Raw genomic sequence first — 26647 nt, 5'->3', positions numbered from 1 at the left:
TTTAATGGTCGGATCAAAATCGAGGTAATATTCATATTAACAATAATCACAGTTGCTACATGAAAGCATTCAAGTAATTAAAAACAAAAAATCAGCTTTGCGAAAGAAATTTAGAAAGCAATACAGGCGGCCACAAGGTCAAGCATGCCTTCTTTTCTTTTTCTTCTCAATAAGGGATTCTGTAACTAAACATGCTCTTAACAACTTACAACATCTGCTCCTTCAGTTCAATCTTCTTTTTTTCTCCACTGGGGATCAGAGGAACATGAGTTAGCTCCAAACATCATATGCAGAGGCCTTAATTGGAAACTAAAATACAGACAAGTACCTGCTCACAATGAAAAAAAATATTAGTAACATAATGTTGTACAGTTTCAAACAGAGTGAAAAACCAAACCAGTGAAGGTAAAATCAATGCTTCCAATAATCCAAAAGAAACTATCATTTATACTTCTTGTGCAATTCCATACCAAGGATGCATGATGTACAACAGCTAATAGCTGATATTGTGCATCATGATCCTTGGATTCATTAAGGTAGGAAACTGTAAGCTGCAAGCCAAAGTAGATTCTGCTTCATTATAGAGGCCTTTTTCCTTCAGGGATGAAGTTCACAGTGAGCCAAATAGACTTACAAGGACATAATTCAAGCAATGGAACTTTGAGAAGCACATGACAGATTTAAAAAATAAATTGTTGCATCAACCATTTCTCAAAATACAAAAAGTAGATGCCATGCTCCTCATTTAGCTTTTCATTCTTTCTACAAGTGGCATGCCTTTTACTATAGAATCAATAACAAAGGGAAAAGTAGGGTCAAACTATATCAATGGACCAAATCTTGAAACAAATTGGTCTGAATTTCACTTAAATGGCCAACGTGTGGATCAAATTCTTAAACCAGCAACACAAATTTTGATCAAATCCAGATACCTGACTGCCAACTGGGTTTGATATGGAACAGCCACTATCCGATCTAGTAATAATCAGAACCGCTCATGATCTTACTTACATTACTTCAAATGTATAAAATATTAACATGTGTATATTAAAATCATTGGATGTCTGGTGATAGCATCATAGCAAGTCTCGTTTAATTTTCCCTTCTTCCTTCTTCCCATCTACCTTCCCACGCTCCATTTCGCAGCAAGAATAAAAGGGATGGTGCAATAGCCTAATCTCTGTCCCTTTCTCCATTTCAGGGTCAGCATCACAAAAGTAAATTGCAAATCTGACAGATGGAGGAGAAAATTACAGTGAGCTTCCCTATCTCTTCCTCTACGCTTTTCTGTCAGGATCTAGACAATACATGTCAGAACTAGATAAATAGCAATCCGATGTGATGAAAATTCCCCTGCTGGAAATTTATATAATGATAAATTCCTGTCCTTATACCTGTTTATGCTGATCTGCATCTAGTCACAGCATCTAGGCTGTGCAAGAAATAATTACTAGTTAGTCCAAGCAGATGCTGACTGTGTAAGCCAATAGATGCGAACTTAAATTTATGAAGGATAAGAGTAATCACTACATATTCAATAAAATATATTGCTTTAATGTGCTGGCACCTATAAAAGCCATTTTTAACATTTTACTAGTGGTTGCTAAGAATTTCTTAATATGTGAAGCCTTGATTATTAATAAAGTTAAAACTCCACAGGAAAATATTGGTTGCATTGAGCCCTGCGCGTGCGACATTTGGGGTGTGACAGATACTCTACCAAAACCATCAGGAGGAACACATGCAAATTTCTCAAATAAATGCTATGTAATCACTAAAGCAGTGAAGCAGGTTAAGTGGCTGCTAAAGCATTTATGATGTTTACCGGACAACCAATAAAATTTTAAGAGAAGCAAGAATACCAGATATAATTGTGTAATATATGACAAATAATGATTCCTACCAACAGTTAATGAGCCTATGCTTAAAAAAGGATGAAAATGTTAAATTCAAAATCACATTGTTTAAGTCAAACTGCAGCCTCCATTGAGTTGGGAAATTAGGATACAATAAGGCCTGAAAATTAGGATTCCTTCCAAATGCCCTATAAATCATTTGTCAGCTTCAATTTCCATATGTTCAAGAAGTTTTCAATTTAGTCAATCCCTTGAAATTTTTTTTCATAATAGTTAAGAGTCCATATGAAAGGCCTAACAAATAATATCTAGCCAACTAAAACAATAAATTGCAATTCACAAATAAAACTCTTCATAAAAGACAACAACAAAAGGCATATCTAATTACTACAAGAATAATTAACATACCTCACTTCGCAAGATCAATGCTCATTTTATCTTCAGCAACTGAAACATTAGAACGGGATGCTGTTGTGTTGAGCATATCACTGTGATAACAATGTACATCCTCCACACCGCTATTAGACTCAACTTCCACAACAGTTACCTTGCAGATGACACCGTCTAACGAAGTTCCTTCAGTTGGTGAAGACATCACAGATTTCACTGGTCCATCTTGGATGTCAGCACTTGAAGATCCAGGTGGGCCTAAAGTTTCTTGGCTGTCACAGACTTTGTTAGAGTTATCAGATTCACTCAGCCACATAAAGTGCAAACTATGGCCTTGCCAACACTGACCACCAACATAAGCTCTCTCTGCGGAGTCACATGAGGTGAAAGTTATATGAGCACAAAAATTTTCAGGTGTCTTCATGCCGTCATTATCACTTCTTTCTCCGTGCTCTTCCAGTACTATGGAGGCAAGATCACCAAATGATGAAAAATGATCCTGCAGAATAGCAACCTACAGAGACAAAAAAAAAAAGGTCAAATTCAGACAGGGAAGTTACAATTGGCATCTGCATATGTAACAAGAGAAAGGTATGAAATGACTTTCACATCAAAGCTTTTCTATAAATTTCTGGTGTGGTCTAGTCTTGAAATAGGTTCAGTGAGGGTCGATAAAAGGTTAGATTGAGTTTATTGATGTTTAGGTTGTCATATTGAATTTATCAAAACTAGGTCATGTCTTATCTACTTTTGAGGAATTTATTTGGCATTTTCCTTAATTTTAGATCCTGTTAGAAACCTAAAAGGTACTGAAACAGGTACCTTTACGGATAGTCTCTCTAATATATATAAATTTGGTGGTTATTGCCCTCGTCACGCCAAATTAGTGGTCAAGAATTGTCATTCTTATGCAGATTGGCCACTCAAATTGAGTAATATCTACATACACAAACTGTGCTCATAAGTGACATCATATATGTTGCTTATCAATTCTGACAGCACAAGAAATAAAAAATGCAAACAGTCATAATAGAAATTAGTGGTTCATGTCATCAACAGTGTCTGAGCTACTTCAGAATGATCTAAATCTTGTACTTGCTTTAATATTCATTGCTCCTTTCAAACAAGAAAAATCTCATGACTTATCCTCATAATTCACATTTCACAGTATGGTATTTGAACTTATCAAGAAGACAGATGAGGTTACATCATCAAATGAAACACCAAAATAATTATCTATTACTGAAATAGTACTTCTGATGTAAGATATAACTGTTGTTTGTGTGACTGTGCAGAGATACACATGTCTATATAAACAAGTTTGAGATACTAATCTGTATAAACAGATTTAATTGTGGGTGTGAATAGTGAACATTCATATGTATGAGATGAGAAAAATACATCTGCGAGATCAGCTGGCAGAGGAGGAAGAATCCTGAATGAAGTAGACTGATTATCCAGTCTACACATATCAGACTTCGGCATGGAGGGATGACTTGTCTGTTCTGTGTTGCAATTTTGCAAGATTGTTGAATTTGCTATTGAAGTAGGTGAAACAAGAACCACCTCAGATTTTCTTGTTTTCTCAACTTCTTGCAGTGTGCCTGCTGTAGTAATTGCTGTAGTAATTGGTGCAATGGCTGTTCGAGATTTTGCAGTTTCATTGCCCATATCCACTTTAAGTTTTCTGGCTGCCTGCTCAGAGACTACTTCACCCCTTCTGACTGAAATAGACTGCACAAAAATTATAAAGATGTTATATCTCCTATATAAAAAATTATAATCACAATGAGTACTAGACAAGCAGGGTAGTCACCTCATCAAGTTCTAGCAGAACAGATTTTGTATGAAAAAAGAATCTGAACAAAGGATATAACCATTTGAGGGTCTTTTTATTATTTTCCAGATGGGTAATCCACATACTGGAAGCACCTCTACATTTTTGTAATTTAACCCATACCCTTCCCCCAATAAAAAAAAAAAGCAAAAGGAAATATTTCTCATCACAGGAGAAGGCAGTTCTCTCGCAAAACAAAATAGAAGATATTCATGATTTCCTAATGTTACAAGGTCCTACTGCAAGGAGAACAGTAAGTACATATCCAAAAAAATTGCCAAAACTACCAAGAGATATATTGATACAGAGCTAACAAAAGATTACTTGTTTCTCAAATTTGTCTAATTGGCGGCGGAATTCATCACGCTTTTGGGCCAAAATCTCCTGCTTTTTTCGAAGTTCCTCTTTCAAAAGCTCCAAGCCATCCAATTTTTTTGGCATCGGAGAGGCTATTTTTGGAGCATTTGCAGATAAACCTTTTGGACCCGCGACGGTCACCGACAATTCAGAAGGTGTTTTGCTTCCCGTTGGAACTGTGGATTTCAGATTTCCTTCTTCTTTGTCAGTTCCAGATAAATAAGATGAAAGACCGGACACCCCCATAGAAGATGACAGCGGCAACTTACTATGATGACTACTTTTCCCAGCATCATGAATTCTATCACGGTTGGCCCACCATAGTTTTATAAAACGGTTACCCATTACCGCATCAGGTGCTTCAAGGGCAGCTTCAGCCTCCTCCCTTGTAGAAAATTGGACAAAAGCTTTTTCACTATTCAGTGGAATATAAATATCAACAACCTCACCAAACTTCTGGAAATGTGAAAACAGGGCATCCTTCGTGTTGTTCTTTTCAGGTATACCATGTACATAGAGAGTACGTGAAGCTTTTTGGGACATTCTACCATTGTGACGACTAGAGTCTGCATATAATCTAGGGAGGGACTGCCTCACTATTGCTTTTTGATTCATCTCGGCAGTATTTTGTTTTTCTGGAATGGAAGAAGTTTTCACTGTAGATTTCTCATTATCTTCCTTCATTTCATCTGAAATATGACTTGTAGAAACTGAATTGTTATTAGTCTTTATACCCATTTCTGACCTATTATTTTGGCGAATTCGGCCCCAAACAGATGAATTAGTATTCTGTGTACCTATATTTTCTCGAAAAGGTCTACTTCCCTGTTCATTCTGAAAGCCATTAGATGGCACAAGACTCTGCTGAGAAGAATCCAAAGTCCACAGAGGTTCATCATTGTTCAGTAAAGGAAGCATTAACCCAGTGCCAGATGTTTCTGAACACTTGTTGTTCCATAAAGGCTGATCAGGATCATATACATCAGCTTCAGCAACAACAGACGCAGATGAAACTCCACTCAGTTTTAATGCATCATCAGACAAGATGGGTTTCCCATCTTTTGCTGGTACAAATTTGCTGCCGGTGAATAAGCCTGGAGATGCCCTAATAGAAGGCAATGATCCTGAACCGGATTGAATTCCCAGGGCATTTGAATTTGGATCTGAGACTGGAAGATTGAACTGGGAAAGGCTCTGCAAATTATTAAAGATATCATTACGTCTGAAAGCTAAAAAAAATATTATTAGCGAATGGTCTCAGAAGAAATTCTCAGAATCTTGCAAACTAAAACAAGCAGCTAGGTTCAGACGGACCAATCCGATAATAAAAATTACTAATATGGCAGCCACTTCTAATAAGCATTAGTAACAATTTAGGGTGGCAGATCATGTGCTCGAGATATTATCAGACGTAACTTACCTGCACATCTTCGACAACAATCCGATTTACACCATGCTCCATTGGACACATATCCCCTCTCAAGCAAAATCCCTGCTCGTCAAAGTCTCTGCAACGCTGCCGAGGCATTCCCATATTGAATAATGGAGCAATCGTAGACTGAAGGGTCCCTTGCAAACCAAGTGGCTGGAGTGGATCCAAAATTCTGTTGCTCATCCCAGGAACAAACCCATATGCACCCCAAGATGCATTTTGTGTAGTTGCAGCATTTGGTATACCTGTTCCAACAAAAAGGCCAGGGTGTGTAGGCAGCCCTTGTGAAACTACCTGTGATGCAAAATCAAGCGTGTCGATAGGGTTAAATCTGCAATCTTGTTGGCTCCAGGATACAATACTCCTTCCTCTTCCTCTACCTCTTCCTTTTCCTACTGGAGGACGTCCTGTGGCTGTCAAGTTACCAAAACAGGAACCAGTGTCAAAGTAAAATCGTTGATTTATTCTCCCGTGAACCCAAATATGAAGGACCCCGTATACCTGGCGTGAAGATTGGCCGCCGCTTCTCAAAACTGGAAGAGACATCTCTCTCAATATTGCTGTTGTTATCACTGTCATGGAACATTTTCCTACTCTCAAGAGGTCTATTTCTTTTTCTATTAATCTGCCGCATAGATGGTTCTTGAACATCATTGCCAAAAGTATTGGCTTGAGCCTCCCTCCTACGATGTTTATGGTTGCGATCATCATCATCACTAACTTCTTGGTCTTCAGAATCAATAACTGGTGTGACAGACACTGAGTGGCTTTTATCAGTAGGCAACTGACTTCTCAGTTGTACAGTATCGACAGCAGGAGGCGAAGACAGCTTTAACTTCTCAATAATATGAAGGTGCTCACCAATCTTCACCATTGAAGCATCTTCGAGGGCATGTAGCATTCTCATGAAGAAGGCTTTTGTACCTATGAACATGGATACACTAGAAGACTAAGCAGGGACTCACAAATGCAGATTAATGTACATGATATTTAATCATCAAGGACCTTGTGATGAAACTAACAATTAGGACATGAACGACTAGGATGTCATCGCTATCGATTTAGTATCAACTAGGGAAAAAAGCTAAAATAAACTTTTAAGACTTCAGATCGAATTTTCCTTGCTGAGATAAATTGTAAGGTTTCTCTGGGCTAATATTAGATCTTAGAGATGATTTCTAAAGCTTGGATGTCGTAGTTTGTTTTGTCAGGGTAAAGGAATTAGAGATTAACCTAGTTCAATCAACATAAAGGAACTCATCTACCCAATCAAGGGCATTGAAGTTGATTATGTCATGTTTAACACTGACATGTCCATTTTGTCCACTTCCACAGTATCTGGATCAATTTTACCTAGGATTCAGAAATCAGTTTTCCCAAATATGCACCTAAGCTTCCATTTTATCACATTCAAGACTTTAAAATTCATCTATCCAGTTTTAGAACTTTGATATCCAATTTACCAATTATAGAGTTGTGAAATTCCATGGTTTTACAACTTTGGAGTCATTTATCTATTTTTTTTTAAAAATGTAGGTTTGTTATGTCTGACATACTCAGCAAGACTTCGCTTCTCCAGTACAGGGACATGAAGGTCCAAATTGTTCGTTTGAATGACATGAAATTCACTTGCAACATTTAGATGTATGGAGATCCATGTTTAAATGGAAAAAAGAATACATACTAAACTCTCAAGAGGGACAAATAGTGATACATTCTGAGTGCAATTAGAATTTATATATTTAATGTATTTAGCTAATATTTTGAATGCTACATCCAACTTAATGTGGGAGGAATATCCAACTAGGCTCATGAAGGCTTGAACTTATACTTGCATTTGTTTAGAGGGTTACTTGAAGATTGCTGATTGAAACTCAGAGGACAAACCTTAAACTAATTCTAGAGGAGTTAATCACATGGTCTGTAAGGGTATTCAATACTCAATAGTCACTACACAATGAACTATAAAACTAAAGGATACACCAAAAAGGTACCTCTAACCTGGTTGGCTTGGTTTTCTTTTTACTTTTTGGTTCATAGGGTGTTCACGGCATGCTATGGACAATGAGGTTTTTCCAAACTTGAGCTATTTGTGTCCATAACGTTTTCATGATCTGAGGCTTTGGTCTCTATGTTCCTTCTCACTTGCTGCTACTGTGTTGTGCATTCCAGTTACCCAGTAATATTAAACATCTTTAACTTTAGCACACTAACTTTTAGAAATATTACTATCTAAAACTGCAACTCATCAGTATAGCTGTCCTCGAACCATCTTATATATTTTTATGAGTATTGAATTTAAATAGTGTGCCTCTCTCAACATATAATTTACTGAAGTGCATATTACATTTAGCTATTTATTTAAGGAGTGACAACCTCCCCATGACACCATGATCACGATGGATCCTATTTTGTAATTTTAGACAATGCAAATTTATCAAATGAGTCAATTTGTTCACTACAAATGAGAATGAAGTTTGCCGCAGAAACATCAAATGACTTGAATTGAATCACAAATGCCCAAAGATGAAACTAATTTCCAATGTAAGTAATTGAAAAACATGTAAAAGCAATGAACATACGTTCACAACCACCAATGTGATTTCCACCAATAAAAACAATCGGCAATTTCCTTTGAGCAGTCCATTCTGCTAGTGCAGATTGTAAATCAGATCCATCACCTTCATATAAGAGATCAAAGTCAGAAATAAGATATTAACTCATCATTCACATTGAAGACTAATAAATGAAAGAATATTATTTGTACTAGACAGTAGATTCAGATGCTAAGACTAAGATCCATGGATAAAACAGTCATTCTTGAAATGTAAAAACAGCATAAAATCAGTATAAAATAAGACAGACTACTATTTGTAGTAAATAATTACTTGTAATCTGAATATACTCATATTAAAAATGACCCAAGAAGTGCACTCACTTTCAAGATCCAACTCAATCACTTTAAAACCAACTCCTAATTGTGTGAGCAACACCTTTACCCACTCACAGTGTGCGCAGTTTGTCTTGCTGCAGCAGCCAAAAGCAATAAGTAAAGTCAAGCAAGAGAAAATTAAAAGATTGACAGAAGCAGAGGAAATAATCAAATATTTGCAAAGATAATATAAATCCTTCATTCATGTACTATAGAGCCTCCAAATAAAAAAATATCATAAATACCAGAAAACAAAAAGGAGAAACTTTCTGATTTATGTTATCATATGAGCAATGAAAAACAGGAATGAACTATACAAAGAGCTCCACAACTTAAATGGAATAAGAAACATCAGTAAGGCATCGTACTAAAATAACCACTTGAAACTTGAAAAGCAGTGGTAAGGAAAACATCATTAATATAGATAAAGAAAACAGTGAGAAAACAAGAAAAACCTTGAACCATTGTACCAAGAACAACAATAACAAGCCATACTGTCCCAACCATTTGACCACATGGATCTTTTCTCATTATTGAGCTTTGTACAAGGAACTATCTCTAGTTAAATTAAAGACCATTCAAAACTATTTTATAGTTTCTAGTAAAACCTTCTTATATCTCCCTCTCTCTCTCCCTGATAACACTAATTTTAATAGACTCACCTTGTCTAACTACAGCATCCAAAAGTCTCATTTGAGTATATCTATATCATTTTAGAAAAACCCTTCATAAACATTGATTATCTGAGCCGCCCAGTAGCCTAATAAGTTGTAGAAGCTGCCCTTAACATGGCCCAAATTGATTATACCAAAGTTATCAAACGACAATCTCCAAATTTGCAGATACTAATTTCGTACTTTCTTATCTGCTAATGTAAGGACCATTAATGTGTCACAATGTCCTCTACAAATAAGCCTAACATCCTCATCATGATAGTACACAACTCAGAATCCATCTCAGTGGTTCTGATATTAGACCAATTCAAGATAACTCTCCCTAGGGGTTTCTACATGAGACCAACTCGAGGAAACTACCACCTGCGCGTGCATGGTACACAACATGGCATGTGTTAACTAACAAAAATGGTAGCTCCCGTATTAATAAGAAAGAAAAGGAGGGGGGGGCTGCCGGTGGGGGGGAACTTATCAGTATCTTAACATGAGTTTTTCCTGCATGCAACTAACCATTCATAAGATGTTGTGCCTAAAGAAAAGGAAATGAATGAAATCCTAGCACATGTTGCGTCATGAATTCAGATTGGCTTTCTTGTGCCACACATTAATGAACCTAAATTCTTGTAGCTTCCGCAATAACAATTGATGTGTTTGTTTCATTCTTCAAACTGTTGCATCATGTCAAAACCAAACGTACACAGTTTTGTTGTCTAGATCTTGTTCAGCTTATTCTAGAAACTTATCTACCATTGAGGCAAACGATATATCAACTTGTCCAATGTAAGTGCTCTCAATACATCGGAGCACATATGAGCCACCAAACAATGCTTCATCTATTTCGATGACGAAATGGATTCCAATCGAAGCATCAGTCAATAACATGAGTTCTTCACTTCCACAAACAAACTCAAAACCCATTCTCCTTCTCCATACAATAAACAAAGAAAACAGAACTCCCAGATAACTGAAGAAACAACCTAACGCATACTATAATCTAACTCGATTAAACGGGCAAGAACTCTGTCCTCTAAACAATCCCCGTATCCTCTCTCATTTAGCGTTCGAGAACCCCCGACCTTTGTATTCGTTAGTCGGTTCAGGAGACCCTAACCGATCACGATCAGCGCATCCCGAGGTAATTGATCGTATCGAACAAGGAAAAAGCCTACAAAATCGAACCGACACGAACTAGAGATTGGGCCCTAGGGATCCAGCGATGAAGAAAACGATCGGATCGACGGGAAAGGGTGAAAGATGCGAGAAAGAAAGGCACCTGAATACGACGACGGGAGCGGAGGAGACGAATTCCTTGGCCTTGGCGAGCGCCATTTCTTCGATTCTGCAACCCTAGCGAGCAATATCTCCTCCGTGGGAAGCAGCCGCTCGCCTCCCCACGCCCCCCCACCCCCAACTGGGAAGCTGAAACGGGCCGGGGCCGACTCGAACAGGGTCGATCAAAGTCCACAGCTCGAACTCAACATTAACCCGCAATCAGGGATGAAGCGGGTCAATTTTCCTATATATATTGTCGATTTAGGGGCGTCTATTATTTAAATGAGCGATTTCCTATATAAGATGCTCCTGTTTTGATGACATTTTTTCTTTTACCATTTATAATTTCTTACTATTAATAATTCTTTTAAATAATAATAATAATATATTATTACTATTTATCATTTTTTTATCTTTTTATTTTTATTTTTCTCACAACCCCTAATTTCCTTCGCATTATTCTCTATCTACTCGCTGACGTCAAGATATCGTTTGCTGTCGACGCTACTCCAAGTCGTCCGATACTGCTCGAAGTCTACTGAGGAAGAAGAAGAATAAAAGGATGAGTATGAAGAATGAAAAGAAAAGAGGAAGCGTTCTTCTTCATGGGGAAAGAGGAAATCAAATCAAGTGCGTCAGCCCCCTCTGTCTTTTGAAAGACGAAGCGTAGCTCTCTCGTTCCAAGTACAGCAAGGCATTAACGTCTCATCTTTGCTCTCTCTGTCCACCAATACAGTCAATAACCGAGAGCTCCAGACCGAATAGGGCTTACCGACGAAGCTTTCTCCCACACATAATAGGTTAGCAGGAGAAGAACCATTAAATCTAGGAGAAAGATGGCTTGGAGATGTTGCTGGTGAGGCCCCGAAGCAGATGAGTGGGTCCTTCTGTTGGTCTTGGACGAAGAAGAGGAGGAGGAATAAGAAGATTGATAGAGTATTTATGATTATATTTATACAAATATTTTTCAAAATTAAAAATATATATATATATATATATATATTTTTAATAATAATAAGGGGTTGTGAATAATAATCTTTTTTTCGCTTTTCTGCCTTGAACTTTTTATAATATTATGAATATCATTTTTTTGTTAATCCATCGTCTTGATTACCTTCGCCTCGTTAGTATCGTTCATTTTTTTTATCTCCGTCCTTTTATATTTGTTGTATTTATTATTTTCATTCCTCATTCTCACTACGAGGTTCTATCGTCTTTATACAATATCATTCTTCATTTGTCACGTACATCATCTTTTTTTCACAGGTTTCATTGTCTTTCTATCTTGTTTGTCCTCGTAATCACTACTCTTATTCATCATCGTAAAGTTTTATCATCTCTATGTGATATATTTTTTACCCATCCTACTCAATTACATAAGCCTTTAGGAGCAAAATTTTCATGCACCTCTTCTCGCACATCACCTCTGTTTTTAGGCGTTGGCAACGAAGATGAGGAACAGGAAATGATCGGTTAGTGTTAATAGAGCAAATATAATAGTGGGATTATATATGTATATATATATATATATGTATACATATATATATGTATACATATATATATGTATACATATATATATGTATATATATATATATATGTATATATGTATATATATAATATTTCCACGACTTACCGGTACGACTTGATTTCCTGTGCACTCTCTCGTTTCCCCTTACGATTCCCAACGAGCGGTGCGGCTCCCGGGTCCCATGGCTGAACCCGCCCTGCAGCAAGCGCCGGCCAACGACGGCCCCGCTGCCCCCGCCGTGGAAGCTACCCTCCCCGGCCCGGGTTCTAAGCGGCAGCGCCGCCCCAGCGTCCGCCTCGGTGACATCGGTGAACAGCCGGCGGCCATTCCGCACGAACCATTCGTCCGCCGGAGCAAGCACTGGAAGCACTCCGCCGCTGCTGGGAGAGATCATCCCCGCCACCCTCATGTCTCCAAGGCACGTCCCGTCATCACTCCCGTCCCCGACGGCTCCAGGGAGTCTCCGGGCTTTTACCAGGCACCGCCGTCTTCCGCCGTGGGCAACGGGGTGCTCCTCCCCGTCGACGAGAACCTCGAGCCTCTTTCCGTCGGGGTAAGGCGGTACCGCGACGCGAAGGCCCGGAGGAGCGGCGCCGGCGGGGCCGCGGGCAGGCGGGCGAGGTCGAGCTGGACCTCCTCCAAGGTCGATGAGGGAATCGACGCCACCGCTGCCGACTTGAAATCGAGCGGCGGGGAGGACGCCGGAGAGGGAGGTTGCAGGGAGTTTGATGATCTCCGGGCGGAGGATTCCGAGAGTCCATCCGATAGAAGAGAGGCGGCGGCGGCATTTAGGGTTAGGGTTCCGGAGACCGAGGATATGGGACATGATGGAGACGCCCCGGAAGGAGATGCGCCATCAGAGAACGACGGTGGGGATTGGAACGATCAGAATGGACGGTGTGGATTGCTCGAGGATGGAGGAGTTCGAACGTGGCTGAGCCGGCTGGGGTTGGATCGCTACGCTCCATTGTTTGAGATCCATGAAGTGGACGATGAGGTGCTTCCTTTGCTCACGATGGAAGATTTGAAGGACATGGGGATCAACGCCATTGGGTCGAGGAGGAAGATGTACTGTGCCATTCAAAAGCTCAAGAAGGGATTGCCGCAAGAGTCCTTGCATGAAGAGTGTGGTTAACTACAAACAAAGTTGTGGCTTTTTGCTGGGAAGGATGGAATTACTTGCCTGAAATGGTTGGTTGGGCTGCCTCTGTTCTCTATAGGGATTAGTCTCAAGTTAATTTGGTATACACACAGTATCGTTATGCTTTTTCCCCTTTTTTTTGTTAGATGTAATTCTCCCAGATGTTGTAGATTTTGGTATCTGTTTTCCCTTTATACAGTCTTGTGATCCAGCTTAACTTTGGTGAACTTGTCAGTAGTTGTGATCAGTAGCACTTTAGATGGAAATTCATGAAAGTGTTGTCAAAATCCAGATATAAATGTGAAACTACGGTTTTGAAAATTGTAGTCTGAGGTTAACCAGACCTGTTTGGAATTCGATTTGATCCACGTCATATTGGTTGCATGTATTGATCATTGTTTACAGCACTCATCTTTTATATTTTGTTATGTTTTTAGGATTAATGGTGTGGATGGTAGTTTATACTTCTAAATTTCTTCGAGACATAGAGATGATTAAGTATGATAAATAGATGCTTGGTTTTATGTTACTCATTCTCTGGTGCATCTTCAAATTTAAAATGTTCTTTATTCAACTCATTGAACACAATGGGATGATTTTTTTAATGTTTCTTACACTTTTGTCGCCATAAGCTTGTTTAAATCACTCAACATATTTCCACTTCTCATGCTCTTTTTGAGACAGAGATGATTAAGTATGATAAATAGATGCTTGGTTTTATGTTACTCATTCTCTGGTGCATCTTCAAATTTAAAATGTTCTTTATTCAACTCATCGAACACAATGGGATGATTTTTTTATGTTTCTCACACTTTTGTCTCCATAAGCTTGTTTAAATCACTCAACATATTTCCACTTCTCATGCTTTGTGTCGGTGACCATTATCTCGCACTTGAGTTCCCTAGTGTACATTGAGGTGAGACATGTTCGATGTATTGAAAAAGTCCTGCATGTTGTTATATTTTGCTACGATTAAGTTTTGATCCCACCAAAAATGTGAAGCATCTGCACATGCATCCGCTTCTTCATGCTGTTAAGGAAAATATAAGTTGTTATGGCCTTCAAATGTAGAATTTGAATGTTCAACTTTTCTCTTTACCCTTAAATAAGTTGTTATTTTACTTTTTTAGTTGTCCTTTATTATGTTCCCCTCATTTTGATCATTGTGACACTTACCGACATGCTTAACTGATAAGGGCTTTAGTCTTGCTTCTTTTGAGAACTAGGCATTTTAGCTTTGAGTCTTGCTTCTTTTGAGAACTAGGCATTTTAGCTTTATTTAACAAAACAATGGAAATATTTGCGAGTACACTGTGCTACTAAGAAGTGAAATGGTCTTTCCTAACAGAGTTTGATAACAATATGGTGAGCTAACATGATTCCAGCAATGGTCTGACAAAGCACTGACACGATTCAGGTTTGCATATTTCCTTCCCTTTTGTGCTATTACACAACAATATGCCACTACATACCATGCATACCACTACATAGAATGAACATTTATGTGCGCTATAACTCCACTCGTTGAGTTTTGCCTTGGTGGCATATTTTGACTTGAGTATGAAACAACATAATTCTCGGGAGGCAAGATATTAGGTAGCTAAAGCAGGGAACTTCTCTTTAGGAAAAGGACGAAAGCAATGCATGAGGCTCCTATCACTTTGGGGTCCAAGAAGTTACATATACGCAACTTACCTGCAGTAGGATTGGCCATGTTTGAAACTGTGGATTAGTTTTATGGTGGTCTTAAGATGATTGAGGTATAGTATTAGAAAGATGAAATAAGATATGAATGCATCTGTTGTGGGCTGGAAGTACTATAGCTTGAGAATATGATGGGATGTTTGCTTAAGTGTTCCAGCAAATGTCCAATGAGAAAGATGTAAATCGCTCAAACTGAGGTGCTATACGAGGTCAGAGGTGATACAAATTTACAAAGTATTGATAGAAAAGATATGATGAACTCTTCAATTAATAAAAAAGAAATTTGGAAACAATTAATGCTTGTCCTGCATGTATGCATATATATGGAAATGACTTAGTGGGAAGATATGGCATTTGAATCTTTTGCTAATAAATTCATTAGAAGTCGCATTTACTCATTTTCTAACCGCGTGAATGTCGCAATGGTTGCTTGCACAGGTCTGAGCATAAAATATTATGAATGGCAACTGAACGCAATACTAGGAAATTTTCAATTTTGGTTGATCGGTGCCTGGTTGGATCTCTGTGACACCTTGACGTTTCAATTTTAGTCTACGTGGTTGGAATGTATTGCTCATATGGCTCCATCACAACATGGTTGGCGAGGAACTGGCTTTGGGCATTGTGTATACAGATTTTTAGCAAATGATGTGCATGGGTATGGGATGTTGTGGCATAGTTGGCACGAAATAGAGGATGAACAATGTATACTGTGGCGAGCTTCCAGTAAGATGTGAAAATTGAATTGGATGGCCCATGCTTATGGGATCCCTATTGTAATCTGGGAACTACTACTGCTTATTGAAACACAAGATGGGACCCAAATTTTAAATAGGCCCGTATTGTTACACGCATTTGTTATTGATTTGCTCTGGAATCTGAAATTTATGGCATAGATTTTTATCTGGAATACGTAATTCTTTGATGTCATTTTCTTTTAATGAGAACTCTATTGTTTCTTCTGAAAATACACGAGACTTCTACTGTCATCAGCTATGGTATCACAAATGCTCAGTTGTCTACCGATGTGCTGTTTCTGAATCTTTTTTGATATATTGATTTCAGATAAGAATGGATTAGTAAAGAAAACTGATCTTCCAGCTTTTTGTTAAACTGAAATTATGTAAAGATCATGTGTGTATATTGATGGAAATGCTTACGGTTGCTGGTTGTCTTCATGAACTATGCTATTGTTGGATCCCCTTTTATGGGCAGCAAAAAATCTTGAAGTCAATTTTGTACCATTATTATACTTCTCTTTGCAATTTTTATGAAGAGACCAATTGATTCTTGTTTAGCTGAGACATATCTGCTGCTACATTTGTAGCATAATTATACATCTTTTTTCCTATTTTCTATTTGCATTTTCCTCAACCATATTTTTCTTTAATAACATTGCTCTGTGCTACCGAAGTGGTTCTCTTTATCTGTCCATTCTTTCTGTGTCTACAGGTTACTGATCAACCTTATGTTTGTGATACTTGCTTTCAGCTCTCAGTCCACAAGTTTCACACTTTATATTCCTGGCACCAGCAATGGCTGTCTCTCATTCCGACTATTTGTTATGCATTGCGTTCTTCCATATCAGAGTGCAGCAAAAAGGAGTTTGTATTTAGTAGCTCTCATCACCCATTCAAACAATTACAACCAGATTACATTTACATGTCAATTCTTGCTGTATTTCTTTGTTCCAGGTTTAAATGAAGAAAGTAAAGTTCAAGTCAGTGGAAAGAATTGATGCGACACTGCTGATGAAGAAATATTGCAGCAGGAACTGGAATTTGTCAGATAGCAGCAATTCAGCAAAGGAGAAAGAAAAGGAATTAATTATACTTCTTGATGTCATCTGTCTTTGGCTGTTCCTGAATGGATTAGAATGAGAAAGAATAGAAGTCGATGCACTAGGATTTCTCCTCTGCGACCTGGAAGATCAGACCTCGAGTCAATGGGATGAGGTTCATCGGCGTGGAGGTTCGTGCACTTGGCCATCCTTTTTTCCTCTCCTGTAGTGCAATGTCATGAGATGGTTGATGCTCGGCATGTCAGGGAGTATCATCGGAGCTACGTCGCCGGAGAACCATATGTTATCTCTAACATACTCCAATGTCCACAAGGGAAGCATCACTTGATCTCTGCATGTGATCTCCACCTGGTTCAAGTTTTAGCATCAATGTTTGATATGTGTGTCCAATTGAAGAGAGCTACAGAATCTGTTTGCAACTCTATGAATAGAGCATCAATAGCATAATGATTTGAGATTAGAGAAATATTCTTCAAATCATTCTTAATTACTAGAATATTTTCTATTTCCCTTTATGCTGATGATAGATTGTACAATAGAACTGTACCATCTGTGTCAAGTCTCATGATGAAAAATCTTGTCCCAATCATGTCTCATAACCCTATGAGTTGCATGTTTTTGGAGTGTTGTGAATGACTAGTGATCGTGTGGGTCTCTACAAACTGTCACAAAGTGCATCACTTGAGCTATTGAAGCTTCTTCCAACACCATTTCTAACCCTGAAACTGTAAGGTAGGGTCATGTTGGATTGCAGTAGAGGGACGTCGATCATGGCAATGTCTCTGAATGAGCCATTCCCACTACTGTTTCATTGAATCCCCTACCACAATACATCACTGCATTCATGTCCTTAGATGACGCATGAAACAGTACATATAATACAGCTTTGATTGCGCACAGCTCTTAACAGCAGAAAACATAGTGACTTAATTGGCTTGGCAATGACTTCTTAAACACAAGACAGTTCATGTCATGATCTTATTTAGGAAGAAGGAATTTGCAGTTTGCACTTATTTTTCATCAATCAAATTAAATGATGATTTTAGACTCCAATAAGCTGAATGTTGAGATTTGGTGAAGACATCATTTCTCATGTTGTATGCATAGTTATATATAGAGGAGTTTTAAGGGAATTATATGTAGATAGTACAAGATAAGATTTATTTTATTTGCATGAGAAAATTTCCTTGCATATGAAAGAAAGCCCTACACAGAAACAATATGGCAAATTTCATTTCTCATGAGGCATTGAATATAAGCTCATTATGTTTCAAGTATGAATATTAACACAAATAGTTTAAATGTATTTATCATCATTTGATCATAATTCAAATGTATTTATTTTATTATTTATATTACATTAGACTATGGTGCATTCTGATGAGACCTAATGTTAATTGTTATTTAAGATAATATTCTTAGTAAAATTAAGATAAACATATATCTGTCAACTATTTTGAACACAATTTTCTTAGTCCTCACATTACCTCTCCATGCATCACTAGTTTCACCACATATCTGTAAGTTTCCACAACATCTATGAGACACAATCCCCTGTCCTCACTATATTTCTCCATCAATACTATTTGAAATGAGTACAATTTATTTTCTGGAAAATAATCTAAACACTAAAATTAAATATATGGATCGAATCAGAAAAAATCAGCATTTAAAAATGAAAGATTGAGAGAGAAATTAAGGATATTGGATTACAATGGCAGATATATATCTGCTTCCACAAATTCTGCTGGTCTTAGAATCAATTGTGATAAATTACTTATAATAATTTATAAAAAAAATATATATGATATATCTAACTTTATTATTTATTTTCTCTTGTTCAAGTTGAAAGATCTTTTTTTATCCAAATCCTTGGTAAGGTAGTAAGCTGGCAATTCCTTTTATGAAAAGAAATGAATATAAACAACTCTTCTTGTATATACATACATATATATACATTATATATATATACATATATGCATACATATATATATACATACATATATGTATATATATACATACATACACACATATATGCGCATGGATAAAACATAAAATATTCTGCAATGGCTGGTGAATTGAAGATAAAACAAGATCTGAAGCTAATCACGAAAAGAGTTGCATGGTATCGGTGGCTGGAAATGCATAGCTGTCACCAAAGTTAGGTGGCCAATGACTACATTGGTATGTCGGGTGGTTTCTCTCTCACACACTTCTCCATCAGTGTCTTAAAACAAAATCCATGGTTTTGAGGAGTCATTCTTCCATGCACACAAGAAGCCTAACATGCCAAGTCTCATGTGGTTGTCTTACTCCATGTAAACCTATCAGACTCTCTTTCTTGGCTTGTAATCTTTCCAATAGCATTAACCTACCACAACAAAGGTTGAAGCATATGTATGTGTATGTTTGTGTGTTCATCTCCTCCCTGAAAGGCCCATCATGCACCCACCACTTCACCACCCACCATACTCAGGCAGCAGTACCACAGTCGAATTCTCTCAGGAAGCCCTAATCATGGTGAGAGATGATGTGCCACTCAGACACTAACATCTCACCTAAATTCAAGTTATTATGCAAGTTGGAAGCCCACATTCTCAAGTGTCCCTTTTAGTTCCCATGTTTCTTTCACCAATATCACAGCACCAACCATGGAAAGCCACAGGAGAAGGAGCTTAAGGATCTATCCAAATAAACATAGAAACAAGATGAAGGTGAGTTTATAGTTTTACCTACCTCTGATTCATCCTCCAAGCCCAGCTTGTTCATCAAGTACTTCATTAGCAATCTAATTGTCAAACTCCCATCCCTGTAAGCAGCAATTAGAGGGAGTGTAAAGCCAATGAGGTATCAAGAAGATCCAATAGAGATGGCTCAAAATAATAGCTACGAGTACTTTATCCTCAGGTAGTTCCTTGGAATCTGAGGCAACAAAGCCTCTCCTCCTCCTCCTCCTCCTCCTCCTCCTCCTCTGCATGAATGTTATGTGCCAAGAGATGAGTTAGATGTTGGCCTGATGAAAACAGCAGGAAGAAAAATTGCTACTGTCCTTGGTTCACTCACTGGTCTGCAGCAGCCTCGAGTGCGAGCCAAACCCCGGCTTGTCTCGCCGGAACAACCACCCTTATGCCAGTGCCAGCCTCCGGCATGGTCGTCATCGTCGTCGTCTGCTGTGTCGCCGCGACCGACGGTGACGAAGACGAAGGCCTGTCCCTGAACAACTCCAGCTCCGTCGGAACCCGCTGCCTTCGGACGTGGGGCGGCGGCGGCGGGTTGCCGAGGCCTAATTGGAGCCACTCCCTCGAGGAGCTACCGGGGACATCTCCCTCGTCCCTCCCCTCCTCCTCCTCCTCCTCCGCTTCCGGGGCCATGGCTCCAGACGGCTCTTCAGCCATGGAACTCAACTTTGATGGAGGAGAACTCCTGGTATTATCGAAGCAGGCAGAGACTGCGACCAAGACACCGGAGAACTCCTCGTGTTGCCGGAGGAGATCTCCAGCTCGGACCATAGCATCTTCCCTCTCCTTATCTCTATCCAATATAATCGATCGACCGATCTAAATCCAAGTGGAAGCAGTAGGACAAAGCGGGCAGGCAGAAGAAGAAGAAGGGAAGGAGGAGGAGGAGGAGGAGGGGGGGTTCATGGCGGAGGAAAAGGTTTAGACCGGGCGGTGAGCTTACCGGCTTAGTTCGAAGCTTGTGGCAAAAGATGACCGAGACTCGTATCCCCCTCATTTATAAGCTCTATACACACTCCCATGGTTGGGTTTAGTATATTATGTTTATTCCTATTTTCCATAATCATTTTCTCGGAGTCGTCTACTAATATTTATAAAGGAAAAAAAAATAATATATATATGTATATATATTTTTTCATCATGATTATTGTCTCTTGTTGGACAATGATAGGACTATTTTCTGATCTCCATAATATCTTGTACAATGTGCATGTTTTTTTCACCCGCCTTGCTCACGACATCAATCACAATAAAATGCATGCAAAATTATTATTATTATTATTATTATTATTATTATTATTATATATATATATATATATATATATATATACACACTAAATATCATTTAATGAAAAAAGGTGAATTATTGAGAAACCTTATCTTTTTTTTTTGGCTTTTTCGGGAGGTATAATCTTTTTCATATTTTTCCAATGGGGATTATTACTTTTTTTGTTATAATTCTCGAAATACTCGAGTTCAATTCCTCAGTTGAAAGTCTCTTTATTTATTTTTGTTTCTAAACTAATACATATATACATTTAATTTTTTTATATGAGTTGATTTTTATTGGGTTTTGAGTCTATTTATCTTAATTATAGTATTTTTTTAAGATACTTTTTTTTTTTTTTGCATCTTCACAATTTTTTATTGAACATGTATAATTAATTATACTGTGAAATAAATATCACAATTATATCAACATTAAAACTAATTCAATTTAGTTCTTAAAAAGTTATGTTGGAATCACAATAGGTTAGATTTTTTTTTTGATACTTAAATATGTTAATATTAATATAATACAATTTAAAAATATTAATAATCTTATTTGGTAACGAGTTTATCAGATAATTATAATTTTGAGATCGAAATATATATATTCTCCACCTTAATGCTTGAATAGAAAAAGAAAAAAAAAACATGAACAACGTGGAAGAAATTGGATGGAGCACGAGGAGAAGGTGTGATTAATTGTGGGTTGTGTGGCCCATTTCATATGCGATTCCGAATTTGTAGAATAGGAGAATAATTAGTCGAATTTGTAGAACCACTTGATAAATATAATTAAAGTTAAAAACTAATTATATATATATATATATATATATATATATATATATATATATATATATATATATAATTAGTTTTTCAAATCGATTTCATCCTCTCACCATACACGTGCCGGTGCACGTGGATGCTCAATGGATGATGAGAATGCAAATTGGTGCGCCGAGTGTGAGGTCGTAATAAATAGCTTATTCCTCACTTCCCACGAAATCTTTTTGGAGGTCAATAAACGGGTTTTTATATGGTTAAAAGAATTAGTGTGTGGAAAACATAAATAGTGTGTGAGATAAAAATTCAAAGACTCGCTAATGTTAATCCCACATAGTTAAGAATCGAAAAGAATCAAACTATGTATAGTATAATTAATCTATTGATTCAAATTGAGCATGGCATGTGAAGGAGTCAAATGAGTCTATTAATTCGAATTAGTGGTTTAGTCTTACTAAACTAATAGGAGGATTTAAAGAGAATTATTTTCATCTAAGTTGTGAAAAAAGTAATCTTATATGCTGATGAATATAATTATTTATAATAAATATGATTTTGTTTTATTTTAAAAATAAAAAAAAAGACTTCTATTACCGAGATATTTCATATAAAAGAATATCTCTATGTATTACCTCTATGATTTTTTTCCCCTAAAGTCATAATAAAATCTTGAATTTTTTTATTGATGAGATTAAGTCAAGCAAGATAGTGGTGTGGTGGGCTTTCCTAAAACACAAATAATTCAAGTAGTGAAAGAAGGGAAAGCCGATGTGACACATGTTACATGACTTCAAGTGGTGGTGTGGGGCTTTCACCCATGAGGAAGACGCGAGGAAAACGTGCGATGGAGACGGTTTTCTTCACTATGCAATTTATTTTTTTTTAGGGTCCATGCTGCATGTCTTTTCTTGCAGCATAAAATCATAATTATATTATTTATACAAAATAATTTTAATATTAAAATCTAAAATTAAATAATAATATATCAAAATTAATATATATATATATATATATATATTATTTAGAATATCTTTATTTCATACATAAAATGTATCTAAATAACGTAACAATATTGATCAGTAAAGAAAACTAGATTCTAACTTTTTTTTTTTCTCTTTTCATCATTAACAGTGATATAATATAGATTAAAAGAAGACGAGAATAAATATATTATGTTGTATCATATATAGCCTTCGAGAAATCCTATTTATTTATAGTCAAATCAAAAGGTCTAAGGGAGTCCCTTCCATTAAGATCATGTTTTCAGGAGTCATATCATAAGTAGACTTCATTTCTATTAACTAATAACTATAATTAGAATTCAATCATAGTCATAGTATATTTCAACCAATTAAATAGAACCACATAATTTAATATTCTCATTCACGTAAGATAGAAAAAATTAAAATTAAATTTAAAACAAATAAAATAAAATAAAAAAATTTATTTAAAAATAATTTTACCAAATTAGATTCTAAAAAATTTGAAAACCATTTTACGCTTGATGATGAATTTTAAAACAAGTTAATAAGTCTAAAAAATATAATAATACTTTATTAATTCTGACTACTAATATGAGTAATAGTAACCGTATATTATCAATATCATATTCTCTTTTATAGACCATAATATTATAATTATTTTTAATATAGTCCATAATGACTAATATAATTTATCTTTTCAATATAATTCTATTATTATATGCAACTATAATATGTATATACATAAACTTAAATAGGATAACAAAAATAAATTTATTTATTTAAATTATAGTAAATATTAATTATAATATTTACTTAAATATACATCATCATATTTTTTTTATTAGTTGAACATAAGCCCTATTTTGAGAACATACATTTTTAAATATTTTAGACTATAAAATTTTAATAAATATATCAATAATTATCAAAGTGGTGCTTAGGTTCTCACTTAATATTTATTGTTTCTAAATTCTTTCTTTGACCACCAAGTATTTTATCTCAGTATATTTGGAACCATTATATACTTTTTATTTTTAGAAAAAAGAATTACTTAGTATTATCATAAAATATCTTTTATGATAATTAAGTTAACTATACCAAGTTATGAGATAAAATTTTATAATCATGTTCATGATGTAAAAAATAATAACTTTGTACTTTTTTAAAGTAGACTTGATACCATCAAGATAATTTACAGACTATGTTGTCATTTTATGGTCTTTAGTACAACATTTTATGGTCTTTAGTCCCTTATATATATCTCATTACTATTTTTTAACTTTTCAATATTTCATTTTTAGGTTATTTTATTATTTACCAAATATTCTAATTACAAAACTAATATATGATGTTATATATGTTTGAACATATAATAGACTTCCAACTACGTATGCATAAAAAAAAATTTATCTGATTTTTTTCTGTCATTCTTAATATATTAACTTTCATTAAAATTTTCATCTTTGATAATAGATGTATCATTAGTTGAATAAAGATATATATTAAATATCTTTAAGACTCGATCAATGTATAATTTCTAAGAGAGTCCTAGTAATCTTTGAGAATTATTCTTAAATATCTTAATTCCAATAATATAAGTCACTTCATCCACTCAGTTAATATATTTTTTTTAGATAATCTAAGCAATCCTTAAGAGTTATCCTTGAATATCTTAAAGCAAATAATATAAGTTACTCATTCATATCAATCATTTTAAAATTTTTAATGAGAAATATCTTATTTTTATGCAATAAATCAATATCACTACTAGTAAGCAAAATAACATCTAAATATACGATCAATATGATAAACTTGTTCTCATTGACCTTTGTATTTATATACTAATCAATAATATATTTTTTTAAATTTGAATGAAGTAATGATAGTGTAAAACCTTATATATTATTGTTTGAATGCTTGTTTAAGATCATAAATGGATATTCTAAGTCTATTGGTTCAATTTTTCTTTTTCTTCTCTACGAATCTTTTATATTATTATATATATATTTTTTATTTAGATCTTTATTCATAAATATTATTTTTATATCCATTTAATATAACTCAAGATCATAATAAACTATTAATGTTATGACATTTCTCAACGAGTCCTAAAAATTGAAGAAAATGTTTTATTATAATTGATATCTTTTTTTGAAAAAAATATTTTATCATAATTTTTTTTATATATCATTTGATATTAGCCTTTAAGTCATATTTTATCTTAAAAAATTATTTACAATTGACTCTTTTATAATTATTGGGTAATTCAATGAGTTTCGAAGTATCATTCTATTTTATCCATTTTGACTCTTCTTTCGTTATATTATACCATCTTTTACGATCATTGATTTGTGAAAATGATAAAATATTTTTTTTAATCTATATGACAATCTTATTCTTATAGATATATTAGGTAATCATTACAAATAACTAAGTCTTATAGAATAATAACAATACTTTGGAATTTTGTTCCTATTTTTATGTTGTCAGATGCACATCTTTTGAGGCAAGTTGTCATATGCACTTTAGATTTGCATATTGTACACACCAAATAGTATAAACAAGTAACTTTGGAAAATTATGCAGATCCACGAAGGAAGGGAGATGGCATCTTTGCTTTATACATACGGCAGCTGCGTCAAAGCTCTTCACTAGGTTTATAAAATTATCGTTTGTGTTCATTCTATAAAATCAATATTAGTGACCTCGCATGGGATTTCATTGTTCAGTGATTTGAAGAATAACGACCTCTCAAATATGAAATGATAATACGGCAGCTGCGTCAAAGCTCTTCACTAGGTTTATAAAATTATCGTTTGTGTTCATTCTATAAAATCAATATTAGTGACCTCGCATGGGATTTCATTGTTCAGTGATTTGAAGAATAACGACCTCTCAAATATGAAATGATAAAGGACCATCGACTTATATACCTCATTTATACCAAAATTAAATTTTCAAGATTTTTCACTTCCATTAATTTTACCAAGTCTAAGAATCCTATATTACTAAATTATACTATTCTCAGACTATAATTAGGGTAATAAAATTTATATCCCTCGAATTTTTTGGATCATTAATAAAATAATAAAAATAATTTTTGAATCTAATTTTTTTCATGTAGATTAAAGACTTATCTTTGCAAAACAACCTCAATATTTATATATCTCAAAACGAATTTTCTACTAATCTATAACTCAAATATAATTAATAAAACTAATTTAATAAGAATTCTACTTAAGATACAGATAACTATCGTAAGAAATTCATCCAACATCAACTGAAGTACATAAGAATAACTTATCATACCCATAAGAGTATAATTTTACATTTTAGGAATGTCATTCTATTGTAAGACATAGCATAAATATCCCACTTTTCTAAGTATATCCCAAGAGGATCAGGATTCCCACCTGACTTATCATATCTACTATAAAATATATCATCTTTGTTAGATCTGATAATTTTAATATTTCTATCTAATTGTCCATCGATGTCACTTATGTATGTTACGATCATTTCGATACTAAGAGGAGGGGGGTGGGTGAATTAGTGCTTTTGTAAAAATATCAGTTTGAAAAATTTTGTTTGATCAAACCCGTATCGGAAAGATGTTTAACTTACAACGTGCATAAAAGTAGTGAGCAAGTAAATCAATAAGCAATGAGAATAAAAAGCATAAACAAAAATGCAAACCAAGTTTACAGTGGTTCGATCATCACGACCTACGTCCACTCTCGATTCCTCTTCCGTAAGGGCATCGGTGTTCACTACCGATCTTCTTTCAACAAGTAAAGATCAACTACCCTCTTACAACTCTTTCTCCTTTTCACAGGCTCAGGAGAGAACCTATATAACCCTCAACCTCTAAGCTCATGAAGGAAGCACTCAACTTTCTAATAGAGTTTTTATGCTCTGACCCACAAGTTTTCATTCTCTTTTCTTATTTTCAC

General features: G+C 35.5%; 3 protein-coding genes across 6 annotated transcripts; 1 reads left to right on the top strand and 2 right to left on the bottom strand.

The window, feature by feature from the left end:
• On the bottom strand, window positions 1-10951 carry LOC135634071 (zinc finger CCCH domain-containing protein 27-like). Its single transcript, XM_065144241.1, has 9 exons — window positions 10752-10951; window positions 8811-8899; window positions 8455-8553; window positions 6374-6796; window positions 5861-6285; window positions 4408-5634; window positions 3648-3980; window positions 2265-2760; window positions 1-328 (listed from the first exon to the last, which is right to left on the bottom strand). Exons 1-8 carry the CDS (start codon window positions 10805-10807, stop codon window positions 2266-2268), a joined length of 3147 nt encoding a protein of 1048 aa, XP_065000313.1. The 5' UTR covers window positions 10808-10951; the 3' UTR covers window positions 1-328; window position 2265.
• A 1433-nt stretch (window positions 10952-12384) lies between these two features.
• LOC135584253 (uncharacterized) lies at window positions 12385-16941 on the top strand. Of its 4 annotated transcripts, none has more exons than XM_065144850.1 (3): window positions 12385-13469; window positions 16615-16727; window positions 16818-16941. In XM_065144850.1, exon 1 carries the CDS (start codon window positions 12460-12462, stop codon window positions 13411-13413), a length of 954 nt encoding a protein of 317 aa, XP_065000922.1. In that variant the 5' UTR covers window positions 12385-12459; the 3' UTR covers window positions 13414-13469; window positions 16615-16727; window positions 16818-16941. The 4 variants fall into 4 exon arrangements, with proteins under 4 accessions (XP_065000922.1, XP_065000925.1, XP_065000923.1 ...); XM_065144853.1 differs by lacking the exons at window positions 16615-16727; window positions 16818-16941 and adding exons at window positions 14768-14836; window positions 15562-16000; XM_065144851.1 differs by lacking the exon at window positions 16818-16941 and having other exon boundaries at window positions 16615-16755.
• LOC135634401 (uncharacterized) lies at window positions 16714-20614 on the bottom strand. The gene is made up of 4 exons (XM_065144855.1): window positions 19988-20614; window positions 19821-19895; window positions 19661-19733; window positions 16714-17272 (listed from the first exon to the last, which is right to left on the bottom strand). The coding sequence occupies exons 1-4, from the start codon at window positions 20431-20433 to the stop codon at window positions 17081-17083; spliced, it is 786 nt and encodes a 261-aa protein (XP_065000927.1). The 5' UTR covers window positions 20434-20614; the 3' UTR covers window positions 16714-17080.
• Window positions 20615-26647: the final 6033 nt, after the last annotated feature.

The sequence above is a fragment of the Musa acuminata genome, chromosome BXJ3-3, assembly GCF_036884655.1.
Source record: "Musa acuminata AAA Group cultivar baxijiao chromosome BXJ3-3, Cavendish_Baxijiao_AAA, whole genome shotgun sequence".
Taxonomy (NCBI): Eukaryota; Viridiplantae; Streptophyta; class Magnoliopsida; order Zingiberales; family Musaceae; genus Musa; species Musa acuminata.
The sequence above is the reverse complement of the archived record's forward strand: the minus strand, read 5'-3'. Positions and strand labels throughout refer to the sequence as shown.